The sequence below is a fragment of the Xyrauchen texanus genome, chromosome 45 (genome assembly GCF_025860055.1).
Source record: "Xyrauchen texanus isolate HMW12.3.18 chromosome 45, RBS_HiC_50CHRs, whole genome shotgun sequence".
Taxonomy (NCBI): domain Eukaryota; kingdom Metazoa; phylum Chordata; class Actinopteri; order Cypriniformes; family Catostomidae; genus Xyrauchen; species Xyrauchen texanus.
This window is the reverse complement of record NC_068320.1, coordinates 18,082,384-18,110,205: the sequence shown is the minus strand read 5'-3', so window position 1 is coordinate 18,110,205 and position 27,822 is coordinate 18,082,384. Positions and strand designations below refer to the sequence as shown.

The window sequence follows — 27,822 nt, the reverse complement described above, 5'->3', positions numbered from 1 at the left end:
ATATTTAAAGAAATATTCCAGGTTCAATACAAGTTAAGATTAAAGATTAAAATTATTTTGACTTGCCCCTCCTATTTTTTTAATAATTAATTAATACATTTTAAAAAGTGAAAATCAAGGTTCAAGTGAGGTGCTTACAATAGAAGTGTATGTTTTTGGTGGTTATCAATATCATTCCACCAATGCTGTTGATTGAGTTTAACTTTTACTGAACCCAGAATGTTTCTTTAACAGTCATAAAGTGTAATGTTGGGGGAATTAGTAACAGCCTAAATCTTGTTTTACTGTTTGTCCCTGTAGTTGAGTGACACAGCTCACGCTTACCCCACTGACATGAGTTTTTACATTTTTGTTAGTACTGCCGCTTCGGTTTTCCGAAAACACCCGATTGCGATTCGTCTTTTGTTTTACGAAAACACCCGAGTGCGAATCGGCCGCTTTCCGGAAGATCCGGGTGCTGGGGCTTCAACATAAACAGCAATGGCGGAGGCAGCGGCAGCGTCAACAGCGGCTCCAGCAGTTATCGGAGGTTGGACGAAGCATGTAACCTGCAGGTTAGTGACAATCCGCAGAAGGACCGTTTTTCCCTCCTCAGTATCAAGTGGCCATAAATATAAAGCGCAAAAGCCTGTCTGTTCGTCGACCGTGAGACACTTAGCACCGCTGATGTCTTTGTGTATGTTATTGTAAAATACCGACAAGAAATCAGCTAGACTGTGGCTGCTATGTGCAATCCTTTCTTCCCTCTGTATGTGTGTATGTTAACAGCAATAAGGCACCACATTTACCACATATGACATTCAGTTTGACGGAAGGAAATGCTCAGGGAAACAATATAAAAAAAGGAGTTTATCAGTCTGGCTACCAGCCAGTTTGTCAGTGTCACAATGGACAGGAATTTATTTAGTAAGCTTTAATGTTTTTTTTTTTATTTTATTTACATAAGGCTTAAATTGTTACAAGCGGGATTTTAGGGGAATTCCAAACGCATGTGGTATGCATAGTTGACATGTGCATTGTTGTCAAATGTAACGTGCACTAATAAGAGGTTATTTGGGTCATGCTGTTTACTATTGATGTTTGTGTTGTAACATGCATCAGTCAGAACCTGCTTTTTTTTCTGGCTATATTATGTTTGCGTCTACAATGACACGCATATCAATTATTTTGATTAGGATGTTTTATGTCAGCCTTTGTTAAAGCTATCAACAGAAAACCACAGCTTCTGGGTTCATTATTTCTTTAGCTCATGTATAAAAGCCTACAATGGAATCTGTTGGGTGTTGACATATGGCAAGCAACTGTTATGATAAGCGCAAAACAAGTTGTTTCAATGGTCTACTTCACTTTTAGGTATTTCATGCACGGCCTTTGCAAAGAGGGTAACAACTGTCGATATTTACACGACCTCAACAGCTGCAAGCCAACCATGACCTGCAAGTTCTTCCAAAAAGGATATTGTGCTTTTGGGGACTGTTGCAGGTAAGAAATAGTGATACAATGAAGAAACATTTACGAATGATTGATAGTGGAATGGACTAGGCTTTAATCCTCAGAATATACTAGATAAAAACAACTGCTGACAAGAGCTGCACAGAAATTACATAATAACAAATGTAACTTAATCTGTATTTCCGTGTTTGTGACCGTAACATGAGTGTGTTTAAATGTAGTAGTGTCAAGGCTTCTGAGAACTGTTGCTTCATTCTACATGACATCAGAGATGCAGAATTTTCTGTAAACAAGTTTGCTGAGATTTTCACTTCTTCAAGAGATGTCAGTTCTCTTTTTGCACAAATTCAAGCTTTTATCTTGATCATATTCTTTATTTTCAAGGAAATAATCCTCCTTTTGATTTGCGGATTTAAAATGCTTTCATGCAAATCAACCTATTTTATCTGTATATACCATGCCATGACATTTGAGACACTTTTGTTTGTCTATATACTGTATAGCTCATGTTATTTTCTGGAAAGTGTAGCCATGCCTATAGACACAACAAATGCAATCTAAACAAAATTGGCTACAAGGGCCACCTTTATACGATTTCGAACAAGCCATTGTAGTCAAGTGCTTGAAGCAGTGTAAAAATTAGCCTGCAAGCCAGACAGTGCTGACAATGTTTGTCTCATATCTGTCTGCGGTCAAGTGTATCCCCATAGTAACTGCTGCCCCCAGCTCAGCAGTATGGGAATGTCTTTGTTTAGGAAGCCTGCTCTATGACAGCGTTACATCTCGCTAAGAGCTCCCTCTTGCACGGATTGTGAGGACTGTTCCTGTGGTTTCACCGGCTTGAGCTTAAATATTTGAAGTCTGGAATCTGGATTGATGTCTGAGAGAGCTGTATTGTCAGTGTTGAGATTGTTGTGCCCGTCTGAGGGAGGTGCAGTGAGGCGTTTGTCTCCATATGGGGGCTTTATGGCATTATTGTTGCTGTGTTTGTGGTGGGGGGTGTCCATAGAAAGGGCCTCAATGTATGCTTCATTATAGATGGATTCCTCATTGCTGCTTTGTGTCTATCTTCTCCTTCCTTCTCTCTCTCTCACTCGCAGTCTTCTATGTGCCCCCCACCTCTGGGGGCCAAATAAATCACACTGCAGCCTGCATTGCAATTACATAACCCATGTGTTAACATGCATGCTCTATCTCTCTATCTTTCGCTCTCTCTCCCCCTCCTCTCCCTGTTGCTGCTGTTGCTACTGCTGTCGGGTTTATTCAGTTAACGCCGCCATTCTGCAGTAGCCACTTGTGCTTCCACCACAGTGTTTTTTATTAATGCGACCCCCACACAACACTTATACACACGCACAAACACTTGCTTGGCTGGAACATGGCTGAGCGACTCAAGGGGTTTGGGGATGATGGAGGGGTCTCTGAGTGCAAAGTATTGAAGTGTGTTGGGGTGTAATGGGAAGGGTAAGAGTTACGTACGAAACTATACACTAAGGTCAGACTTGTTAGCAAGTATTAATGATATGCATTAAGTGGGGTGGGGTTTTTTATTTTTTTTCTCATCTGTAAATGGCATTAACCCTTTAGTCTCAGATGGGATTTATTTGGGATTGTGTCAATTTTAACAACTACTGTCATGATCAACACAAAATAGGTATCATTTGAAAACTTAGAAGCTCTACTTTACAATGCATGTAGGCATTATGACCAAAACTCAGTGAGTGCTTTGAAATTTGCAGACAAATCAGAAGTGCTCCGTTATGATAATTTATTAAACATTTTGCACTGTACGTATATGATGTTTTTCTTTGTGAATTTCATTGTTTTTTGAAACTGTACAGTAATTGCAACATGTTCTAAAAAAGCTGGGACAGTCGAGTGTTTCCCACTGTGAAACATCATTTCGTCTAATTACACTTATTAAGCATTTGGGCACAGAGGACTCAAGTTTGTTAAGTTTAGAAAGTGGAATTTTCCCTCAATCATCCATTATGTAGGTCTTTAGCTGCACAGTTGACGGGGTCTTTGTTGCCGTATAGTGTGCATCATAATGCGCCACACATTCTCAATTGGAGACAGGTCAGGACTGCCAGTCTAGCACCCACACTCTCTACATACACAGCCATGCACTTGAAATCCGGGCAGTATGCTGGAAAACACATGGATGACCCTGGAAAAGATGGTGCTAGATGGCATTATGTGTTGCTCCAAAATTTGTACATGTCTCATTCATGGTGTTCTCGCAGATGTACGAGTTATCCATGCCATGGGCACTGACATACCCCTGGCCCATACAGACACTGGCTTACGGACCTGACGCTAATAACAGCTTGGATAGTCCTTTTCCTCTTTGGGCCGGATAACATGACGGCTTAGTTTTTCAAAAAGGTTTTGAAATGTTCAGACAAAAAAACACAGTTCCACTGTTCTTCTTTCCATTTAAGGTGAGACCGAGCCCAGAGAGGTCTGCAGCGCTTCTGGACAGTGTTGATGTAGGGCTAACTTGTGTCTGTGGATGCAGCGGCGAGTGGTGTTGACTAACAAAAGTTTACTAAAGTTATCTCAAGCCCATGTTCATGATATCAATTACAGATGAATTCTGTTTTATAAGATAATGACATCTTAGGGATCAGAGATAAAGACCAGATTATTTGAATCTTTTAAATATATTGTGCACCGTAGAGGGTGAAATGCCCAAACTCCTTACAATTTATCATTGGGGAACATTGTTTTCAAAGTGCTTGATTATGTGCTGAAGCATCTGTTGGCAAATTGACAAATCTCGAATGATCCTTGCTCCTTAAGGACTAGGCTGTTTTTGGAGGCTCCCTATATACTATGACACGATTGCCTCTCCTGTTTCACATTGCCTTATTTCAACTTGTCAAATTGTTATAAAGTGCCCTTGTCTCAACTTTTCTGGAGCATGTTGCAATCATCTGATTTGAAATGACTGTACATTTTCAAAAAACAATTACATTCACAAGGAAAACATCAAATATGTAGTTGAAGTGCTTTCAATACAGCAAAGGGTGAACATAATTAGCAAATTACAAATTTTAGTTTTTATTAGCATTTTTCATTATGTCTCAACTTTTTCGTAATTGGGGTTGTATATGTTTCATGTGAACAAGTGCTGTTTATATGCCACATTCTCTTGTATAACTTGACGAAAAATAAACGGAACGTATATTATTATATTATATCACACACCATTATTTAGAGGAGGTGATTTATATTTCAAACGAGCCCACACACAAGGTAATTAAATCATTAGATAATCCACACAAAGCACAATGTTACATATGGCCACCAGGTTATGGCGCCAAGTCCATGACACAGACTCGATGATGCAGACTTGCGTTAAATGGCACTTACTCTGTGAAATCTCATGAATAAATTAATGTCTGCATGCTATTCAAAACTTAAGTCATTGTTGTGTTTGCATGTGCAATTAGTTCATATATACAGTTATTATGTTTTATTTGTTTGGAGAGGCTTTTGGACACTAGAATAGGTTATTTTTGTAATGCTATATCTTTTTTGATTGCTTTGTCATATCAACACAATTTTTCTCTATGTGCCCTGCCCTTGCTCAGATATTTATCACGCATGGCGGTCTGATAACCTTCTGGGTTTCTCGTACCGTTCGCTCTTCCTTTCTACCATAAAAACAGATCCTTGTTCATTGGTATCCATGACTCCAACAATAACCAAATACCAATAGAGTAGAATTCAATAAGAATCCAAATTTTACTAGTTGCACGAAAGCACACAAAACATGCCATAATGTCTCCTTTTTTCGTCCAACATGTCACTGTGGTTACGACACGTTTAACTTTTTTTCTGGTTCTTTTTCAAATTAAATGTAGTTTGATAAAATACGTGTCTCGTGAAACATACACTTTTTCTTTTGATGAGCTATCGGTTTGTTGCCAGTACAGCTGCCCATTATCGGTACAGCTAGAGTTGTGCTGACTGCCCCCTGCTTGCAAGAAATCGCAAAACAATCAAGGTGGTACTGGTACAGATCAGGTGGCATGATAATTGTTAGACTTTTTTTTTTTTTTAAACATTTTTTTTATATATATAATTAATTGCACTGCCTTTAAATATTTTTACATTTAATATACTATAACTATCTGATCAAATGTTCTCCAAAACCTGAGAACATGTTCCTTAACAGATTAAACATAGCAACTTCTTCATTCTACTCTCACCCTGATATACAAACAACCTGACATTACATTTAACCAGTTCTTGTACATCAGCCTGGGCTCTTATGAGCAAATGGCATGAATCTGTATGCAGCTAATTGCTGCATTATGAGTGTGAACAAGACATATACTCACCATGGTAACCACCTACTTGAAGTTTGTGACAAATATCAGCTGTAGAAAAATATCACCAGTGGGAGACACTCCAACGCCTAAAATGGAGAGGAAACACTTATCAGCGTAATTATTGTAATGTGCTTAAATCTCTAATCTAAGACCTTTGTCTAAAATACTTGGATTATATGAATACACAGTCTATTACTGATACTTTTAAGGTTTCATCCCAACCGTAGCAACTTGACTTTGTATGTTGATATTAGTGTTTTGTAGTAGGAGTAAAACAAATTTAGTAACACCGTTTCATTTCTACATCAGAACCTTTCAAAACTGTATCCCAATATAAAATATAAAGCAAAGATCCCAACCAAGCAGTACTGTTTTGTAGTTGGTGTACCCAACGTAAAATACTTTTACTCGTAATTGAGTTTTGCAACAGGCAAGTTAACAAGTAACCCAGTAAAACCTGAATAACCATTAAGCTAACTTTTTCAGCATCAAGTTTTTCCTGTTTTTCACCTTTTTAGTTTTTTGCAGTTAATTTTATTGGCCATGTGGTTGACAAATGAATTTTGAGAGTACAAATAGTCTGTGTAGTCACTCTATAAACAATACAAACTGTAGTATAAGACTTAAGAACTACCACTATGTAAAACGTTTTAGATGAAGTATAGCATGTAAAACTGAGACACTACTGACACTGCTAGAAATGTTATGTTGTGGCTTAAATTCTGTGTATGTTTTAATACATTTTCAGTACATTTGCATTGTGCCCCAGGTATGAACATACCAAACCTGCCAAGAAAGACGAAGTCCCTAGTTCAAAGCCGTCGGTGCCGCTGACCGCTGCTCCCCTTGCTGGCACTCCTGATCCCATGTCTGATGGGTCAGGTGGCATGACCAGCACCCAGGAGAAGCCCCAAAGCTCGGGGGCAGTGGACTGGGTGAATGCTGCAGAGTTCGTGCCAGGGCAGCCCTACTGTGGGAGGGGTGAGTGTGGCAGACAAAGATGTGCATTTTTTCATTGCCAAGATAATGTGAATTTTTAAGTACTTTGAGTTCAAGCATTCAGTGCTTTAAAATGGGCATGAAGACTGTTTTTACAACAAAGCTTTATCCCCCACTTTATAATTAATTTGTTTGAACAATCACTTATTGTAATTAAGACATTCAAATTTGTTGTTGGCGCATTCTAAGGCAAGCATTTTGCAAGTGCTTTGGTTTTTCATAATAATGCTATTTGTTTTTTGAGGCACACTGCTTAATGGCTGTTTACAAGAGACAAAGGGGCTGATTCTCACTTTTTGGAACATAAATGACAAAATATGCATAATCAGATTGATTTTTCTTAACTTGAATGAAATGGTTAGATTACTTGGACCAAACCCGAGTTTGTTTGTGCACTAATGTGAAGACTGTTAATGGTTGTCTACCGCGAACCCGCAGATACGTTTCAAGAGATGTGAAGAATCTAAGCTGTTCTCCGAAGGGGATTTATTTGGACACAAGCAGGTATGAGAAATGCATTATACCAATATAATTGCGATCGGAAGGCTGTAAAGATGTAATTTATACGTCATCAATAGTGGTTCACTTCCGCCAATTGGTACGATTGCATTCATATCAGCAACGAAACGTACTAAAGTTCACATGAACCATACTCCAGACAACCTTTTAAAGGAGACTCTGGTGTGGTTCGTGGGAGCATACCCAAGTTCGGAAAACAGCGCTCACATTATCCAAACAAACCGAACTTTGATGACTTTTGAACCCAGGTGCGCAGCAAAAGTGCTAGTGTGAAAGCATCCTAATTACTTTCCCTACTAAAATTGGACTGACCCTGCACACAAAGCAAATCTGAAGCTCTTCTCTACCAGTGTACTCTCTTGTTCTTGCTGGCCCAGACCCACTTAAATTCATCTTAAGTGGTGAATACTGCCATTTCTTTCCTAGTCTTTGGGTGCCAGCTAAAAGCTCCTACATTATCTGGCAAGCTGGTGCTTTTCTTTCAGCTTTACTGCAAAAAAAACAGTCTATTCAAAAACTGAATTTAGGCTATATAAAAGAATATGCATCAAGCTGACCGCAGCCAAATTCATAAATGCATCTTAATATTAATATGAGCTCATGTATTTAATGCATTTCAGGGCGTTTTCAGACATGTAGCTTGTTTGATTAGTTCCAAAAAAGGTTGCATTTTCTTGGTTCGGTTTGCTTTCACAAGGCAACATTTCAAAATGGACCACAACTGTGTTAGTCATGTGAGAAAACTGTTCCCACATTGGTCAGAATTGTTGTGTGCTTGTACTGGATTTAGCTCATACATCAATATAAGGTTTAAAATTATATACCTGGAAGAAATTTGTCAACCGGTACAAATTTGAGTATTGTTGGTCACCGTTATGCAAAAGGTCGCGGCATTCTAGTCAGAGATGGTGCTACAAAAAAATGTATCCGTCACCCATATGTAGGGCTGCACGATTATAGCAAAAATCATAATTTTCAATTATTGCTCTTGATATTGTAATCGTGATTATTAATGTCGATTTAAAAAATGTAATTACCATGACGTCACAAAGCAAGCAACCGTGTGGTTCTTCAGAGTAGCAGATTTCAAAGGTGGATATTAACAGCTGATTTAAATCAACCAAGTTAATCTGTTCAGATGTTTCATCCCGTTAGATCTTCAATGGTGATCTTCTTCATGCAAGATCATCGTTAGATAATTTTTGGCCTCAGTGGTTGCACTTTGAAAATTAAAAACAGTCATTTGCTATCTGAGTTTGTGTGATTCGTTAAAATGAAGAATCTACCAATACCAGCAGCGTGGCAATGTTGTTAGAGCAGACGCAATAACAATGACGGTGATTCCTGAAATATGCTATTCATGCCATATTTATGTTGTCTACACCTCTTAAACACACTTAGAACAGTTAAGCTGAATTATTGTATTGCTATTTTGTACAAATCAAATTCACATTGGCCAACTTATTAACATGACAAAACCTTTATTACATTTTTTATAAATTGTACACAGAAATCGAGCAATGTGACAAATTCTCCCATCACAATGACTTCCGTCACTGTTTGAGACCAGCATTTCGATGCGAGCGCAGTGACGCTCCACACAAAGTTCTGCACTCTCGTGAATGCTCTCATTAAAAACAAAGCCATCTAATCAGCATAACTCTATTTACACCACATCTGTGCCTTGATTAGAAAGGGAGTGTTTTAGTTTTGTCGTGTTGCTCATTTGCAGTGTATTTAACATCTACGTTCAAAGCGAGCGGTGCAATATGCAATGAATCCAAAATAATTACAAAGTGCTTTTCGCTCTTGTTCTACAGCTTCTTTTCAAGTGTCAGTTGATGTTTCTTCAGTATTAATTTTTGTGTGCGGCGCGAACAGAGCAAGAACATAAAGCATGGGCATTCAGACGATTTAAAACTTGCGCATTAGGATCAGTTGTCATTACAGATAGGACAGAGGACTAATCGAAGTGCCTCTGATTGGCCATTGCCGTTTTGTTGCCCAACGGACATGTTAGTGATTGGTTAGAATACTCAACCGTTGCGAAACTATTATCGCAACAGGAGCAGACTTAAATTGAACGCTGTAATCGTCAGTTTTCACGATTACTTAATCGTGGCAGCCATAATTGTAATCGCGATTTAGTTTTTCGATTAATTGTGCAGCCCTACCCAGATGGATATTAATTTGTCATTAAAGAGTAGAAAGAGTAAAGCCATGTAAAATCTTCTGTCAAAGTTGCTAACGCAGTCCTATTTTGCTGCTATAAGCATTCATACTAAAACTGACCTACAGGTTTCTTCTCTGCAGATCAATCAGTTATGCTCATGGTTTTTATGTGACTATTGTTTGGTTCATTGGTCCTTTAGGTTGAACTGCATTCTCACCACAAACAAACCACACCAGAGTTCTTTGTAGTCGGACTGAGGCTTCCTATTCCAGGTGGTCTCGGGCCGATAGTGGATCCGAGTGCGAATGCTGTGTTCATATATGCCTAAGCGAACCAACCTAAGGGAGAAAACCCTCCAGGCTCCAAAACAAACAAATGTTCCAAACAAGCTAGATGAAACAAAAATGCAACAATGACTAATTTGTGACCGTAACACTTTTGAATAATCCTGTAATTTAGTGCTATCATCTCTGGGGATGTCCATGCTTAAAGGCCCTTAAACAAGAGGTTTGATAGGCCTCAACCCATACCTCTTTAAAACAGTTTCCTATTCATATCCCTTACACCTGTCTTAACCAAACGCTACATAAAACAATATTATAAAACGAGTGATATAAGCTGTCTTGTGATGTAGCTTTCCCCATTGTGAAATCTAATTGGTCCAAAATCCTAATTGGTCCAAAAACATTAAATATGTTCCAATTAGCTGGGATTGTGTCATATCATGCAAAAGTTTCAGGTTCAGTGTGGACAAACAAATCACTCTAGAAATGTGTTGCATTGCACCTATAGGAACTTGGTTACTAAACCGTAATATTGTTCCTTTTGGTTCCTCAGCTGACCCAGTGCTGTTTGAGGGGCCTGGTCCCCTCATTGAAGAAGAGTACGAGAAAGAACAAGCTAACAAAGAACTGAAGAAACAGCTTTGCCCATATGCCGCGGTCGGTGAATGTCGCTATGGTCTTAACTGTGCTTATCTCCATGGTGACGTTTGTGACATGTGCGGCCTACAGGTGCTCCACCCTACCGACACCTCTCAGCGCTCACAACACATCAGGGTGAGTGGCGGATTAGCATCTCTTTTGGTGATTTTTTTTTTTTTTTTCCTTTTTGTTTTTTTTGTTCTGCCGAGCCTAAAACATGCTGTACAATTTGTTAATGGCAGGCTTGCATCGAGGCTCATGAGAAGGACATGGAGATCTCCTTTGCCATCCAGCGTAGTAAGGACATGATGTGTGGCGTGTGCATGGAGGTGGTGTTTGAGAAAACCAACCCCAGTGAACGCCGTTTCGGAATCCTCTCTAACTGCAGCCATTGTTACTGCCTCAAGTGCATCAGGAAATGGCGGAGCGCCAAGCAGTTCGAGAGCAAGATCATAAAGTAAGAATGTGCTTAGGATAATTAAACATGTATTAAGATGAAAGGGACTCTTTATTAGAGACAATTAGCTTAGCGACATTGTGAAATATAAGCTTTGTCATCTCGTTTAAAAAAAGCCAAAACGTCTGTTACAGCATTATACATTATTGGAAATAACTTAACAGTGATTTTATCACACTGAAATTGTTAATCCATATAATGTTTATCCAGGTCTTGTGACTACTTTTGAAACTTTTTTTTTTTTTTTTAAACTGGATATGCCACAAATGTTATTGATTAAACATATCTTGTATTGAACATGGAAAATTCCTTTTAATGAGATAAAAATGTTTTATGGTATCCACTTCACTCAGATCCTGCCCAGAGTGTCGAATCACATCCAACTTTGTCATACCAAGCGAATACTGGGTGGAAGACAAGGAGGACAAGAAGCAACTCATTCAGAAGTACAAGGACGGCATGGGGTACATGCTTGAGAATATATTTTGTACCCAAATAATTAGGAATGGGACATCTCATGATTTGGTTCGATGTATGATATGAGGTTCACAATTCGATATGATAACATTTAAATGACAAATGTGACAGAAATTGTTTTATTTGTTTTTAAATGTTATTAGCAAAATTTCTAATTGATCAAAATAAAGCTTTAATACGCAATATAAATGCTCATAGGGGCAGAACAAGCAGTAGAAATGAACAGGACCTGTCCTGAAAAAATGTGTATTTTATTTGTTAACTTTTTTGTGTCATTTATGTTCACATTTATATATTTTATTATATATATATGTTTTTTACATTCTATCAATTCATACTTTATTATAAAATGTTCTATATAATAATATGAGCTTCCGCTCTTTGAAATAATGTGTACAATTTACACGTAATAACATTGAGCGTACATTAATTTGTATTACAAGCGCTAAAATGGTACTGTCACTTTAAGAGTTAAAGCACAATCTTGCACACACTGTTCTGGTTAACGAGAGAAGAATTTTGGTTTGTTTATCACATATGTGCTATGTATGATTACAAATAATATTTCTTTTTACTTTTTTATCTGTCTGAAAATATCAGAAAGGATATTAAAGACACATTAATTCAATAAGTCAATATTTGATGGACACACATTACATTGAAGAAATGGCCCTTGAAGAAAATTTCAAGCAATTTTTAAAAACATGGCGGTTTTACAGCTATTCCAGTTCGTACATTTTTGAAAGCTAAATTCAAGCACTTTAAGGACCTCATGTGAACCCTGTAAACAGTGTAGAAAAATAAAGTGCAGTTTATAAAAAACAAGCGATAGAGTATGGTGTTTGACGGGTCATTTTGTGATCACACGGAAATTTCTAAATATCAAGTTTTGCCTCGTTATGGTTGGTCATTTTTTTGGTTCGAGATATATCATAATTCTATATTTTGTCCCATCCCTACAAGTAATGAAATTCTGTCATTTACTTACCCTCATGTGGTTCCAAACCCATATGGCTTTGTTCTGTCTTTGTGTGTAGTATCCTGGATAAGTGAAATGGGACTGGCAAATGACAGAAAAGCACCATAAATCCATAAGTGGTACGGTCCATATGACTCTATTTAAAGTCTTCTGAAGCTATATATAGATTTATGTGACGCACAGACTGAAATTCAAGTTATTCACCTGTAGTTTTGAAATCAAATATGGCACGATTGGATGTAGTGCATCAGGCTTGACATCAATGAGCATGTTTACATGCACACCAATATGCTGATTACTATTAAAAATCAGCTTATTTAAAAAATCTAGCAAAGCAAGAAAACCATGTTTACATGAGATCGCGTTATTCTCATCTTTTGATATCAAACCATGAAGACGTGCTCAACATGTGCACACATTAGATAAGCCTGTGAGAACACTGGTAAAGGTGTTTACATGCCATGCGAAATCGGCTTATTTGGCAAACCCATGTCAATAAAGGAACGCTGTTTATTGTATTTACATGACCACACATGTTGTCGGCTTATTAAAGTATAATCGGTGTAAGAGCATGCATGTAAATGCGCTCAATGACTTTTGGCCACTAGACTAATGGCAAGAACCAATGGTGTATGGCATCAAATCACATCAACACACCATTTTTGTAGTCCATTTAAGAGCTTTGACGGAGAGCAACATAAGGGAAAGTATATGATTATTGCTTTAAAGGGGTCATGACATTAGGAATCAAATTTTCCTTGATCTTTTGACATATAAGAGGTCATTGTACTATTAAAAACATTGACAACTGTTTCAGAACTCAAAACTTCCTCTCCACAAAGATGGCATTTGTTGAAACCAAGCTGACAAAATTACTAGTTCTAGTTGTGTGATGTCACACTGTGAAAGACATTTGCATCTGACCACCTCCACAAAAACACATCAATGCATACTTTACCTTTAATCATTTTTGAAGCAACTGTGAGCCGTGAGACGGCATGAAGAGAAAGCAGGTCAGTCAAGAGCAGTCAAGACCCCATTAAGGCCGAAGCATTGTTGTGAGAATGACCGAAACGTGGATGTTTGTTTAGCTAAAAAGTTAACTTTGTCCTCCTTATACAGGACTAAACCATGCCGATATTTTGATGAAGGTCGTGGGACATGTCCATTTGGAGCCAACTGCTTTTATAAGCATGCGTTTCCTGATGGGCGTCTGGAAGAACCTCAACCCCAGAGGAGACAGACAGGCTCCAATGGAAGAAACCGGGTAAAGCCCAAGCCCCTTCTGAAGTCTAACAGCCATTTTCTTTTGACATTAGTGCCAAAATTCAGACCTGCCGTATGTGAAAGCATATTGTTTTACTTAAAGGTGTAATGACGAGAGACAAATTTGTTCATGAGCGTTCTGTTGAGCCATTGTCAAAATATGTCTCTGTATGCGTTGCAGAACACAAGACCGGACGCCACTCTGGGATCTTTTGGACGGGCGGGAGCACAGTGACTCCTTTGACAACGAAGATGAGGAGATGGTGACGTTTGAGCTTAGCGAGATGCTCCTCTTGCTTCTAGCTGCTGGTACCGACGATGATGTCACCGACTCCGAAGATGAGTGGGACTTGTTCCATGAGGACCTGGACGATTACTACGAGCTTTACCTATAGCACACTCCTTTGTCCAGCATCTCAAAAACTAACCCTTACCCTGTTTACTCTATTTCTATCCCTATTAGAAAATAGACAGGACTGTCTTGTGTGACTGATGGGCAGTAGCATCTTTTTCCCCTGTGTTGTGGCAGTGTCTTTCAGCAGGCCATTAAAAACAATTAATTCATTTCAAAACCAATGAATGAATATACAACAGAAGTCAAAAGACAAAAATTGCTCTTGTGCTAAAATCATTTCTAGTACGCCTTCTCCATTCTGTGAGTCTGTTAATGTACTAGAAACAAGTATATAGAGCAAAAACAAAAGTATGTAGTTTAAAAATTGCAAGAAAGGGGACACAAAGTTATATTTAATATCGGAAAGGATGGAGCTAATAAACCTTACTGAGTTCATTCTCAGGTTTGGGCTTGTCATGTTTATCACTGACTGTGAGGATACAGCAACTGTGTATGACTTCACTAACTGGTGGCTGTTGATGCTTATGATATTTCAGAAATATCTCTTATTCTCATGCACTGATTCTGACTGGGTGGAACATGGTGGTGAGCTTCCTAGATGTCGCAAATGCACTCGTTAACGTTCACATTGGCAACTCCACAAAACATATCCTTGATGTAATGTCCTTTTGTTAGTTTTTTATTCAATTATCCACCAAGTTGTTTTGTACTTGTTCAGCTGTACCTGATTAGCTGTGGTATCCAATGGAAAGTCCCACCTAAGAACTTGAGTGCACTGATCATTTTGTGAATCTGGACTCCCAAGAGCAGACTTAAATGCATTTGATTATGAATTGTAAATCTGTTTTGCGTCAGTAAGTATTGCATATTAAGCTCAGCTGGCAGTAGTCAAACTACAAACACCCAATTGTCTATTCGGTTCTTGTCGAACTTGGTTGATATGCATATGTTTATACAGATGTGCTCATTTTCTATGGTTCAGAACCATCCAACTTGAAATTAAAGTTTATTATCAAAGTATTTGGTTTGTGTGGCTGTTAATTCGAACTGTATCATTTACATATTCATATGTAGCCTCGCTGAGGATTGCAGGTGTATATATAATTTCTGAAAAATGTCAGGGCAATTCTTTATACATTGCCTGGCCCAAAAAAACATAAAAAAAACAAATCACCATTTGGATCTAAATCAGCCGATACTTAAGAGCCTATGATTGGATCATTATTGCAGTGATTAACATGTTTCAGCTAGCAACAATTCTTTTAACCCTCACTGATGCAGTGTGTAGCTTCTCATTTCTTAAACAACCATGTTGGAATACGTGTCCCTTGGTCATGGAAAAGGTGTTACTGTGTTTCAGAAGGGGCAAATTATTTGCCAGCTTCAAGCAAAGAAAACAACTAAGGAGATTGATGCAATCACTGGAATTGGGTTAAGAACTTTCCAATGCATTATTAAAACCTGGAAGGACAGTACAAGCCTCTGGAGGCAGTGTTAGGATCTGTTGTTGCTTCCATTGGCCAGGTCTAGGCTCAGCAACGGAGTCAGCTGACTACCTGAATGTATTGAATGACCAGGTTATCCCATCAATGGATTTTTTTCTTCATTGACGGCACGGGCACATTCCAGGACGACAATGCCATGATTCATTGGGCTCAAATTGAGAGAGTGGTTCAGGGAGCACGAGGAACCATTTTCACACATGTATTGGCCACCGCAGTGTCCTGACTTTAACCGCATTGAAAGTCTTTGGGATGTGCTGGAGAAGACTTTACAGAGTGATTCGACTCTCCTGTCATCAATACAAGATCTTGGCCAAAAATAATGCATCTCTAGATGGAAATAATAGTGGTGATAAGGTTGTCGAAACAATGCCACGATGAATGCATGTCATAATCAAAGCTAATGGTTGTCACACAAAATATTAGAGTATGCAACTTTTATTTTTTGGCCAGGCAGTGTAGTTAAAAGTACTTTCTCAAGGGGCAAAATTTTTGCAATTTAAGGATATACCACCAAACACTTGATTATGGTTAAAAGTGATAAATCCTCACAAACCCATTTCCAAAACCAATATTAAGGATAAAAATAGTAACAACATGCAATCTACAACTAAACATATTTATAATGGACATTGCATTATTTCATACTGTAGCTTATATGATATTCTAATGTGAATGATTTTTCAAACTAGGCATCTGATGTCCTACATTTCCATATAATATTACATGAAAACATTTATTACTATAGAATTTGGGTGTATTATTCATACATTACGGCTATACAAATAATGACAAATGGAAATACACATTTTATTCCATTTAAACTGAGTGCTACGTTTGTGAAAGGCTATGTGAGTTGTTTATATATATATATATATATATATATATATATATATATATATATATATATATATATATATATTATTATTATTATTTTTTTTTTCTTTTGACCAATTTCATATTTCCTTATATTCCACATTCCATTCCAATGGAACTCCATGACGGGATTTCCTCCACTGCCCCCCTGAGCCGCTATCTTTACACTAGCAGAGCCAAAACAAGTCTGGAGGAAAAGGCATAAATACAATGACATCTGAAATCATTAAAGACATCTCCGTGTCCAGCTTTCCCCAACCCGACTCACCTGTCTCGTCAGCACCAGAAAACGGACAGCTGTTATTCATCCGAAACGTCGCGTCCAGGAGGGGCACACAGACAACCAGCGGCAGTGCCAACCTCGAGGAGGGCAGCTCCCAACCCCTGGTAACTTCATCCACAGCCGAACCCCCGTCTTACACCATGACATCGGGCGAATTCATGCAATCCACACCTCTGTTCGTGCAGAGGTCCAAGAAGAACCTATTTTATAAGATCTTGTGTTTTCTCGTGCTCGTTCTCCAAGGTGGCATGTTGGATTTCTACCTCATCGTCTTCACGGATCTCTACTGGTGCTCGTGGATAGCCACGGATTTGGTGGTTATATCGGGATGGGCGATCTTCTTCATGAAAAACGCCAGGAGCAAGCGAGAACGAGCCTGTGGTTTCCACCAGAAGAGCTCTATCTTCGGTTGCAACCTCGGGGAGTTCACCTTCGCCTACCTGGCATGGCTCATCTACGTGATCGCCTCCATCCCGAAAGTGGTGCTCGTTTTGGAAACGTCCATCCTCGACCTCATTGCCCTGAAGGTGCCGTTCGGCATCACCGGTTTCAAAATAACCATGTTACTCTGTGCGCCTTTGCTTTTCTGTCTCATCAACTCCATCATTGAAGATCTGAACGGTGCCACGCGCTTCCACTCCCAAGGTTGCTTCATGAGCACCTGCATAGACCTCCTAGACAGCTTCACCTTGGTGGAAATGCTGCTTAAGAACGACATTCCCAACCTTTACCTCAAGTACACGGTGATGTCTGTGTATTTCATCGCATTGGGCGTTCCGGTGATATGGCTTTACGAGTTGACGGCCTCGGAGATGAACTGTCGCTGGATCTGGGCGAGGTTCTTCACCGGCGTGCTGATCAACGCACCGTTGTTGGTGGTCAGATGTTGCCTCGTCTTCGTTTACAAAACGTCCATATCGGTTTTCATGTTCAAAAACATGTTCTTTTTGGGGTGTAAGTGCCTGGAGCTGATTGAGCAGAGCGTGTCTTTAAGAGGTGTCCGGAGGTTTGCACGTGGACGTGGGGGCAACCCAGCCCAGTTCTCCCATTGCGTTTCGGAAAACGACATGTGTCCTCACGGCTATGTGAACACACTGGCTGTAAATACTCGTAAATGCGCTCATTAGGACAGGCGTTTATGGGAGGCCACTTAACTACTCAGTGTGTATCGGCCTTTTTAGGGGGACGTACTACAGGTGAAAAGGTTAAAAATCTACCTTTCCTTTTAATCAAAATGAAAATTGAATGATACACAAACTACAAATAAACAGTAATCCAATACAGAAATCTGATATAAAGCATGCAAAACACATAAATATTGTGTTCATGTATGGTTTTCACTGATACAAAAAATATCACATATGCACAGTACTGTGCAAACTTGTCTTGGTTTTCAAAGATCAATTAGCATCATAAAAAGTCCAGTAAACATATAAAAAGCTTAATCGATATTTGCCATGACCACTTTTGTCTTCAAACAGCACCAATTCTCCTAGATATACCTGGACAGTTTTCTTGGTTGTTGTCAGATAGGACGTTCCGAGCTTCTTGGAGAATTCACCACAGTTCTTTTATCTATTTAGGCTGTCTCAATTGCTTCTGTTTCTTAGTGAAATCCCAGACTGACTCGATGTTCAGTGGGGGACTCTGTGGGGCTCCCTGTTCTTCTATTCTATTTGCAAAAGGAATATTTGGGAGTCTAAAATATATTTTTCCTGTTGACTCACTAAAGCTGAAGATATAAATAACCTTCTTAAGACAAAAGTTGTTGTGAAGCATCTTATGTGCATAAGAATTTGGCAAAATACTGTATATGCAACATATATTTCAAAATAATGAAAAACTGGCCGTTGAACTTATATTTTGCCCAATTACACACGTATGATATTTATATATTTCTACAGTATGAATTGCTAAATATTAGATGTATTGATACGTGTAATATATTGTGGACTATAAGTGAATAAAACATTTACTTTGTTACAAATAAATAGTGGAATTGAAAATAGTTTTAATAGTAGATTAAAATATGTTTTTATTTATTTAAATTTGTTACACAATTCAATTAGCATTTATGTTATTAAATTGAAATACGTAAATAGGCTAAAATATATATATTTTTTATAAATATTAGAATATGGTTGCATATCAGATTTCTGTATGGGTTGTGGCTACATGAAAGTAAAAGTAGGCCACAGTAAATGTGCACAAATTTGCAGATCATAACAAAAGCGATACAGACTCCACAGAAATTTCCACGAAATGTTTTATGTGATCATCAGCTCAGTGGTTGGCAATCATCAGACCCTTTTTCAAAATGTGTGTATCATAACATATAAGATTTTCAATATCAGCAATATTATTTAGGCAGAAAAATCTAAATTTATGAAACATGAGAGATTGTATTTGTTACTGTATCCAAAATGTCACTAAATCGTGACAGTTGAAAGATACTAACTGATGCTAATTTAATACTTAGTTGTTTTTTTTGGGCTTAGGTGATATGAAATCACCTTTAAAATGAAAAAGTTAATTTTTTTTTTTAATTCTGGAAAAGTAAAAACAATTACTGTAAATCCGTGCAAAATCATAATTTACAGTATGCCTGTAGTACCTTCCCTTAAAGACAATCTGTCGTTCTCCTCCACTATTAACAGGTGCTACAACCAAACAACTCAACGTGCCAATGAAAAACATTCCCGCCTGTGACCTCTGCAGTATACTTAATGTATTGGGCGTGACTGATTTGCACTTGTTTTGTGAGGCACTTTAACTATAGTATGTGAGAGCTGATGAAATGTTATAAGTGCAATGTTGTATAATTAATTTTCCATGTAAGAAATGTCCTTTCTGTACAGTATCAATTTAATGTATAGGAAAATGTAGACTGGTGTATCTAGTGTTTTCAAACACCTTGTCAAAAATGTTTCCTAAATGCACTTATCAAACGTGTTAATATGATTTGTTAGGCTTGGTGTACACTTCAAAATGTGAATGTGATGTGATCCTTTCCTATTTCAAATACTTGTCGATCATAGTGGTACTGAGGAATGGAAAAGGCCACAATCATGCAATGGTGAATCATATGGATTTATGAGGTTGGCAAATGTTCCTTATTGTTAATATACTACTTTAAGTATAGAATCTATGAACTGTAATCCATCTTTAATGACCAAACTCTTAAATGCATGGCCCCAACCAGGCCACAGTAGAGTCTCATCAGTGTGTACAAGGCTACCTCTTTTTACACAACCTTACGGCTCATTTTTTTTAACCAATCCAGAAGCTATATCGTTCACGCCAGTAAACAAGAAATGGTTGCGAAAAGATATTATCACAGTTAACAACACATTGACTGTCTGAGACAATTTTGCTAGTGTTGATAGAATGCAGGAGGACATGATCCATTAATCCACCTCTACATGCAGTGCAGCTTAGTCTAAATGCGAATCAAGATATTTATATTGCAAGGTCAAAGGTGATTAGTAACAACAAGAATTACAGAGAGAATTCAAACATATGTCAACTATTCTATTCACATCTGGTTCTAGTTCTCCAGCTAAACTGTGAGGGGCAAAATCATCCTGTCAATTTTAGTCATTAAGGTTCAAAATACAGTTTAAATATCGCTGTAATAGCAGAGTATTATATATTCATGAGTAACTTTAAAATAATTATGTACTAACAAATGTGCATCCTTAGGCTAACATATGATTAATATTATGCTTTGAGGATTAGGTACAGGGTGAGTTTAACATGTTAAATATGCAGGCCGAAAGTGCATTATGGGATTTTTGTGCCTCATTGCTCAATGTATAACCCGTCAAATATATATAACACTGCAAACTTTGCATGCTTCTTTTAAAATACAGGTTTTAGTGTATGTACATAAAGTTTTGATAAGGGAAGCTATTTCCAAACCCACATTTCTCTAATTATCCACATTGTTTTACAGAGGGTTTTCTCACAAGGGCTTTAATTTGCACGTTGCGTTACTGTTTGTTTACATAAGAGTTTATTTGCACTGAAACAGTCTAGATGTATCCTGGATATATATATATATATATATATGTACACACTGGCGGCCAAAAGTTTTGAATAATGTTCAGATTTTGCTTTTCGGAAGGAAATTGTTACTTTAATTCACCAAAGTGGCATTCAACTGATCACAAAGTATAGTCAGGACATGACTGATGTAAAAAAAAAAACAGCACCATCACTATTTGATAAAGTCCTTTTTGATCAAATCTAGACAGGCCCCATTTCCAGCAGCCATCACTCCAACACCTTATCCTTGAGTAATCATGCTAAATTGCTAATTTGGTACTAATCACTTGCCATTATATTATGTGAAAATCCAAAGAGATCAGCAGTTACAGAAATCCTTAAACCAGCCCATCTGACAAAAACAATCATGCCATTGTCCAAATCACTGAAATCAAAAATATTTCCCCATTCTGATGGTTGATGTGAACATTAACTGAAATTCCTGACCCATACCTGCATAATTTTATGCACTGTACTGCTGCCACTTGATTGGCTGATTAGATGGATTATTGTTGGTGCCAGACGGGCTGGTTTGAGTATTTCTGTAACTGCTGATCTCCTGGGATTTTCACACACAACAGTCTCTAGAATTTACTCAGAATGGTGCCAAAAACACAAAACATCCAGTGAGTGGCATTTTTTAGGACGGAAATGCCTTGTTGATTAGAGAAGTCAACAGAGAATGACCAGACTGGTTCAAACTACAAAGTCCGGTAACTCAGATAACTGCTCTGTAAAATTGTTGTGAGAAGAATATATTTTCAGAAAGCAATTCTGATATGCAGGTTGGCACTGTTTTGGCAGCACGAGGGGGACCTACACAATAATAGGCAGACAGTTTTAATGTTGTGGCTGATATATATCAGCCCTTTCTCAACACTAATGTGTGTGTGTATATATATATATATATATATATATATATATATATATATATATATATATATATATATATATATATATTTTTTTTTATTATTATTATTATTATTTTTTTTTTGTTAAATGTCCATAGTTGGATGAAATTAAGTACATGTAATTCCTATTGGACTGAGATTTACTGAAAATTATAGTAAAAAGCACATGACAGATGATTACCAAAGAATGCTGCTTTATGAATTAAGAAATGTACTCATAATGTTACATATAAAGCAGATACAGTAGAGGGTTATTATGATAGATGATACTATGTAATAAACTATAAATACAAAAAACAAATCTAGTGCAATATGTTACAACACATAAAAAAAACATTTACATTACCAGCCCAACCAAATTACTTTGACTTGTGTTCAGTAGCTAAACATCAGCTTAAAAATTGTGTGCTGTGTTGTTCTATATCAAGCTGTTTGACAAGGTACTTGTTCTTATCCACTGTAAAAGTGAACTGATCACACCCTTGTGCTAATGTCTAATCAGATGTGATATATACATTGACTTATCAAAAATTGTTGTTTGAAGTACGTATTGGCACACACATACCTGTTCTTCAGGTTATTATAAAGCTGCAAGGTTGCATATCTGATGGCAGAATTGGTTAACATTGTTCCTTTAACTCATTTATTAAACAGTTGACTATTTACCTCATAATCATGTCTGGAATATTATTCAGTTGGTCTGTTTGATGTTGACAACTGTCTCCTGTAACATTGGCATAGCAATAGTTTAAATGTCTAAGTGGGGATGACTTCAACTAACCATGGATTGTACGAGAACATTCTGCCATGCTTTGAATGCTATGGCACATTGCAAATCAGACAACAGCCTGCTGAAAAGACCTGCTCAGAAAATCATGGATTTCCATGATGGTTCAGGCTGATTTGGCCCTGGTCTGGCTTGTGGACCAGCTGTTCCCGAGCAAAAAAATAAATGCTTATCAACAGAAATGTCTTTCTTTTTTTTTAATCTTTCTGGTAAGGCACAGTCAAAATCCATTTTCCATTGTTTGGATGCAGAAACCTTAAGAAATTGGGCCGTTTATGTAGAGTTCTTCCTTTTTGGGCACAATGGAGACTTGGGGCTCTTCCCTTACATTGGAATACCTGGAACTGTATCCCTGATCTGACCCTCGTGATGGTCTTGTCTCAGAGGCTCCCTCCATTTCATTTTCCTCCATCTCCACTGGCTGGGACATGTCCATCTCCTGGTCTAGATGGAAGCTATCCTCCATTGATGGTGGAGGTGCTGGGATCTCAAAAGCAGTTAAAAAACGTTGCAGGGCCAACAGCTGCTGGAGAGCATTTTCAGAAGGCATGGCAAAGGACACTTGAGTCTGGCCTTCATTGCTTGTTGTCAGACAATTATCTGACGGTTCTCCCATTAGAAACATTTCATTCCATCTTGATTCAACTGGAGGATGTGAGGATTGCACGGGTACAGGTTCAGCAAGCAGACAAGGGTAGCTTTCTAGGCCTACTGGGATCATACCAACTATGGGTATTTCAGGAGGGGGTTTTACTGTTGGGTGAAAAGAAAGTACTGAGCTGTGCTCTGGTTGGACCCTGGGTTTAATAATCATCACAGACGACTCTTCGGACATGACTCGAATTTGGGGAATTACGGCACAAACACTCTGGGGCTCTTGATGGATTTCCACCCTATTCACAAGGATTGGAAATCCACTATTACACAACGGTTGTAACTTATAGATTGGCGGTATTGAAATGCCAAGAAGTGTGCTGGTTTCTCCTCTCACCTCCACTTCGCTGTTTACACACTCACTCTCAAACCAGTCTGGAGTTTCAATTTGGTAGGCCTGGAAGGTTTCTATTGCATCCCTCAAGGCTTTGCCTGTGGGGCAACTGAAGTACTCATCCTCGCCGATGGCTTTAATACAATGCACCATCCCCTGTTGATATTTCTCCATATCAAGGATACGGAAGTAGAGCTCTTCGAAATACTTCATCAGCTTGTACTTGACTGCAATGTCAAACAGAGATGGCACATCACCTTCGCTGCTTATGTCATCAAAGTATGCAACCAAATACTTTCCATAGGAAGCTGGACGCTGCATATCAGGTGTAATCAGCTGAAGGGCGAGGGTTAGCATATCACCCTCCGGAGAGCAAACATCTTCTCGTAGGAGGACGGGAGGGTCGCCACAGATTGCCCTCCACTTGGCCTGCACTCCTCGGGAGCAGAGGACCAGGATCTTGTCTGAAGACTGCTCAATACGTCGCTTTTGTTGTTCAATCCATGGTAGCTGGCCAATGGTGCCAAGCCAAGCAGTGTCAAGTATGTCTAACACAACCTCAGTACCACATTTGGCTCGCAGGAAGGCACAGAGCTTCAGCACTATGTCTGCGTACAGGGGGTGATCTCTGGAGTAGATAATCAGTACAGATCGAGGGCCACTTGGTACAGGCTGCTCGAGAGGGGCCTTTACTGGCATTTCTTGACCTAAACAAAATAAATAAAAAACAGGAACAGGATTACACTTTGAAAACAGGAAGTTTCACACAAAAAAAAACGTAACTACCACTGTTGTGTAGCAGATTATAAGCAAAAATATCCTTCTTAAATTGCATCGCTTACCTTTCTTTGGTTTCCTGCAGCACAAATAAATGCCACAAAAGCCGATGCCAAAAATTAGAAGGCAAATACCAACACAAATGATCCAAAATACAGAGTTCTTCTTGCAACAATCCGTGGACTTCTCCAAGGTAATATCGGGTTGCCATGTATCTCCTAAGAGTCAAATCAAGCCAAAATTAATCTCATAGGTTCAGTGCATACAAAAAAACAGCAACAACAAAAGATGCCAACACACTATTCAATACTTCGCCAGGCTGGAACTTTATTTCAATGTGGATATACTTCCCATATATACTCTTACATAGCCTATTCTCTTACCGCTCTCCAAACAGATGTTGGTCTGTTGCATCAAAGGATCTTCACAACCTGTGGTTACACACAGAAACTGAGGTATTAATCCATATATAAATGGTTATGTAGCATTACTTGAGCTGTTAATTTACAAAAAAGGAGCAAATCATTCATACCTGGAACAACAACACTTTTGACGATGTTGTAACTGGTATCCTGTTTATTTGGCTTGGGAATGTTAGAGACAGTCACAACATACATGCTGCCTGGATCTACCACAACTTTATCCAGAGAAAAAGACCACTAAAATAAAATAGATAATACAAGTAAAAGCTGTAAACAATATTTTGTTCATTGTTAGTTCATGATTCTTATTGGATTAACTCACGCAAATGAATGGAACCTTATTGTAAAATGTTACCAATAATTCAATAAAAATAATGAATCTTACTTTTTCACCATTACTTTTTCTCATGGTCTCAAAATGTTGGAGGAACATGTAATGTACACACAGGTGTTCATTGGTAGATGACTTCATCACACTAAACTCTGTTCCTTTCAAAAACTGTATACTTCCTGTAAGAAGTGGTTTATTAAACTTTGAAGACTACAAGACCTTTGTATGTGTATCGTTCAAGTTCAGATACTATCTAATGCTAATCTGATAATTTTACATAAATTCAACAAGACATGCATGACACTGCCTAAGTTACCCACCATCATCCTTTGCTTTCCATTCTGCCACAATCACGGGCTCCGGATCACCTTTTGTATTATTTCTTACATCAATACGCACTGTTAAATCATCTGGCCCACTAGGTGTGAAATCCGAAGGCTTGAGACAGCCATCATATATGCAGTTATCTTTGAGGAAAAAAATCAAACCAGCAGTTAAATTATAACCTACAAAGTTAATAAAAACAAAGTCTAAAGAAAAACTTTGGTGCTCAACTCAAAATATGGTGACAAACATGTCCCTTGACTTTACAGTCATAAAAAAGATTTAATATAGTCAAGAAACCCCATTTAAAAGCCATCATTCTATAAAAAGACCGTTTATTAAATCATATGAAATGGTTTGACTCTATTTTGTTTTATGCATTTTTTAGACAATATATTTGAATTTGTCATTTATAGATATTTATCTGTTTATTTTTTACTCATTTTATTTTCTCAGGTCAAGCATTAGTGTAAGGCATAACAAATGTGCAAAAAGCAAAACAAACTAAGTAGTTCATAATTAAAAAATAATGTTTGTCCCTTGATTTCATGTCATAGGTGTTATCAATGTTAAACACTTTGACAAGGTCAAAGTTCAGCGGAAGAAGAGGCTGCTCAAATTTGCATAAAGTGATTTCCTTAACAATACAGTTCACTCGACATTGCCGTAAGCACTATTGGGAATTGTTACACAATCACGGCAATCCTCTGATTGGCAGCTCTCAGGGAGACATACACTGCGATGTCATGAATCTCAAGACGTTGCACTCTAGGATCGACCTCGTTTTGAGGGAAGATCCGGCCTCTTATGCCCTCCCACCCATCTCTTCTGTGTTAAATGCCAAGGGACCACATAGGGAGGCATGGCAGGGCAGTGAGGATAAGCTGGAAGAACTAGGGGAGGATCTCATGCTAATCATAGATCTGAAGGAGGCGTACTTTCATGTACCAATTGCACCACGTCATATGTGTTTTTTGAGATTTGCGTTCAAGGGAACTGCGTATCAATTCAAAGTCCTTCATTTACCACTGAGAAGAGAGCTTCTATCACAAGAACAAGGCATGATTTGGTCTCCCAGCCAGAGCTGTTAAGCCTACACGTGTGGCCTATGAACGGAGCACAGCGGATAAGCCAGAATTGGCTCAGTTGGTGATGAACACCATTTTACAGGCTAAAGCACCATCCATGAGATGCCTCTATGCACTTATATGGCGCGTGTTTGCAATTTGGCGTTTGAACCCCCCTCACCCTGCTATGGTGCCTACTTGGGACTTAAATTTGGTGATAAAGGCACTCACAACCTCCCTGTTCAAACCACTAAAATCAAAAAGGCAATGTCTCATTCCCTTCCTCTCAGGGAATCTTCATTCCACATTATTAATTTACATTTTAACTGTAATTATTTTTCACGTGGTTCACTTAAATATGCCACTGGTGTTACATTTTGTTTTAATGTTAATGAGAAAGCATTTTATTGAAAAAAAAAAAAAAACATTGACTTGATGTGATTTATTGATTTATATCAGTTGTGTATGCTTTGTTATGAAAATGTCAATATTTTGTAAGTCGGAATGTTAAAATGTTTTGAGAATGACCCTCTTGTGATTTTTTATCATATATATATTCTATCAAATATATCAAATGTATAAAAACACAAATTAATAAAAATAATACACTAAGCACTTACTAATGTTTGCTTTACATGGAACTTCCTGGAGAGAGAGAGAGAGAGAGAGAGAGAGAGAGAGAGAGAGAGAGAGAGAGAGAACAAATACCACTATGATTTGAAGTTTCAAACCCCCCAAGGTGACAAATATAAGATATATAAAAACACACAGAGCATATATAAAATTAAACACATGTGTTGGTATTTAATGATGTTTATGTAGGTCATAGTATCTTACTTTTTGTGTACAGTTTAGAGAGAGTCCATCATCCAGAACTCGCAGATTCAGCACAACAGGTATAAAGGTGAAAAACACAGCACCTCTAAGGTACAAGAAACTCATGTTCCGCGTTTGATCCTACAGAAACCTGAATACAAGTGAATAAATGATCGTTTTAAACCAAGTTTTAATCAAAGTATAAGCGCGACAAATACAAAGAAGGGTAGACGGTGGAGTTAGTGCAGGAAACAGTCGACCTAAAAATAACTTCCTGGAATTATGCTAATTTGTAAAGCAGCTTGACTCACACCGCTACACTGGAAACGCGCGACGCCTTCAAAACTAGAACGCAAGACTTTCATTACAATAAGTTTCGATGCGCATGTTGTTGAATGTAGCCTATTATAAGAGGGCGTTCACACCGAACTCGTACTTGCGCTAAATAATAATAATAATAATAATAATAATAATAATAATAATAATAATAATATAAAGTTAGACGCAGCACCATGAATCTAACGGTGTCTTAAAAACGCATTTTGAAAACAAAACAAAAACAAACAAAAAAAAACTGTTAGATGTAGCGAAGCGGTCAAATAGCCTACGTCCGTGTAGCGCATGTTAACTTATAAATATTATTGAAAACGGACATAAAACGTGTTCGGTGTGAACGACCCATGTGAATTGAAAAAACAAAACTCGTTAGTTAGTTGCAGTACTTGTAAGCTAGGGATTGTTTGAAACC

The 27,822-nt window shown here is 38.0% G+C and overlaps 3 protein-coding genes across 4 annotated transcripts; 2 read left to right on the top strand and 1 right to left on the bottom strand.

Moving 5' to 3' along the window:
- Window positions 1-384: 384 nt before the first annotated feature.
- On the top strand, window positions 385-10,870 carry mkrn1 (makorin, ring finger protein, 1). Its single transcript, XM_052119105.1, has 5 exons — window positions 385-554; window positions 1,354-1,482; window positions 6,565-6,776; window positions 10,324-10,544; window positions 10,652-10,870. Exons 1-5 carry the CDS (start codon window positions 481-483, stop codon window positions 10,868-10,870), a joined length of 855 nt encoding a protein of 284 aa, XP_051975065.1. The 5' UTR covers window positions 385-480.
- A 5,661-nt stretch (window positions 10,871-16,531) lies between these two features.
- On the top strand, window positions 16,532-17,731 carry LOC127637495 (transmembrane protein 121B-like). Its single transcript, XM_052118588.1, has one exon. The coding sequence runs from the start codon at window positions 16,532-16,534 to the stop codon at window positions 17,729-17,731; it is 1,200 nt and encodes a 399-aa protein (XP_051974548.1).
- A 3,948-nt stretch (window positions 17,732-21,679) lies between these two features.
- LOC127637814 (interleukin-17 receptor A-like) lies at window positions 21,680-27,364 on the bottom strand. 2 transcript variants are annotated; one of them, XM_052119100.1, is made up of 8 exons: window positions 27,096-27,364; window positions 26,879-26,903; window positions 25,188-25,334; window positions 24,922-25,046; window positions 24,647-24,773; window positions 24,498-24,545; window positions 24,180-24,332; window positions 21,681-24,044 (listed from the first exon to the last, which is right to left on the bottom strand). In XM_052119100.1, exons 1-8 carry the CDS (start codon window positions 27,198-27,200, stop codon window positions 22,606-22,608), a joined length of 2,169 nt encoding a protein of 722 aa, XP_051975060.1. In that variant the 5' UTR covers window positions 27,201-27,364; the 3' UTR covers window positions 21,681-22,605. The 2 variants fall into 2 exon arrangements, with proteins under 2 accessions (XP_051975062.1, XP_051975060.1); XM_052119102.1 differs by lacking the exons at window positions 24,922-25,046; window positions 26,879-26,903; window positions 27,096-27,364 and having other exon boundaries at window positions 21,680-24,044; window positions 25,188-25,316.
- Between the last annotated feature and the right edge of the window lie 458 nt (window positions 27,365-27,822).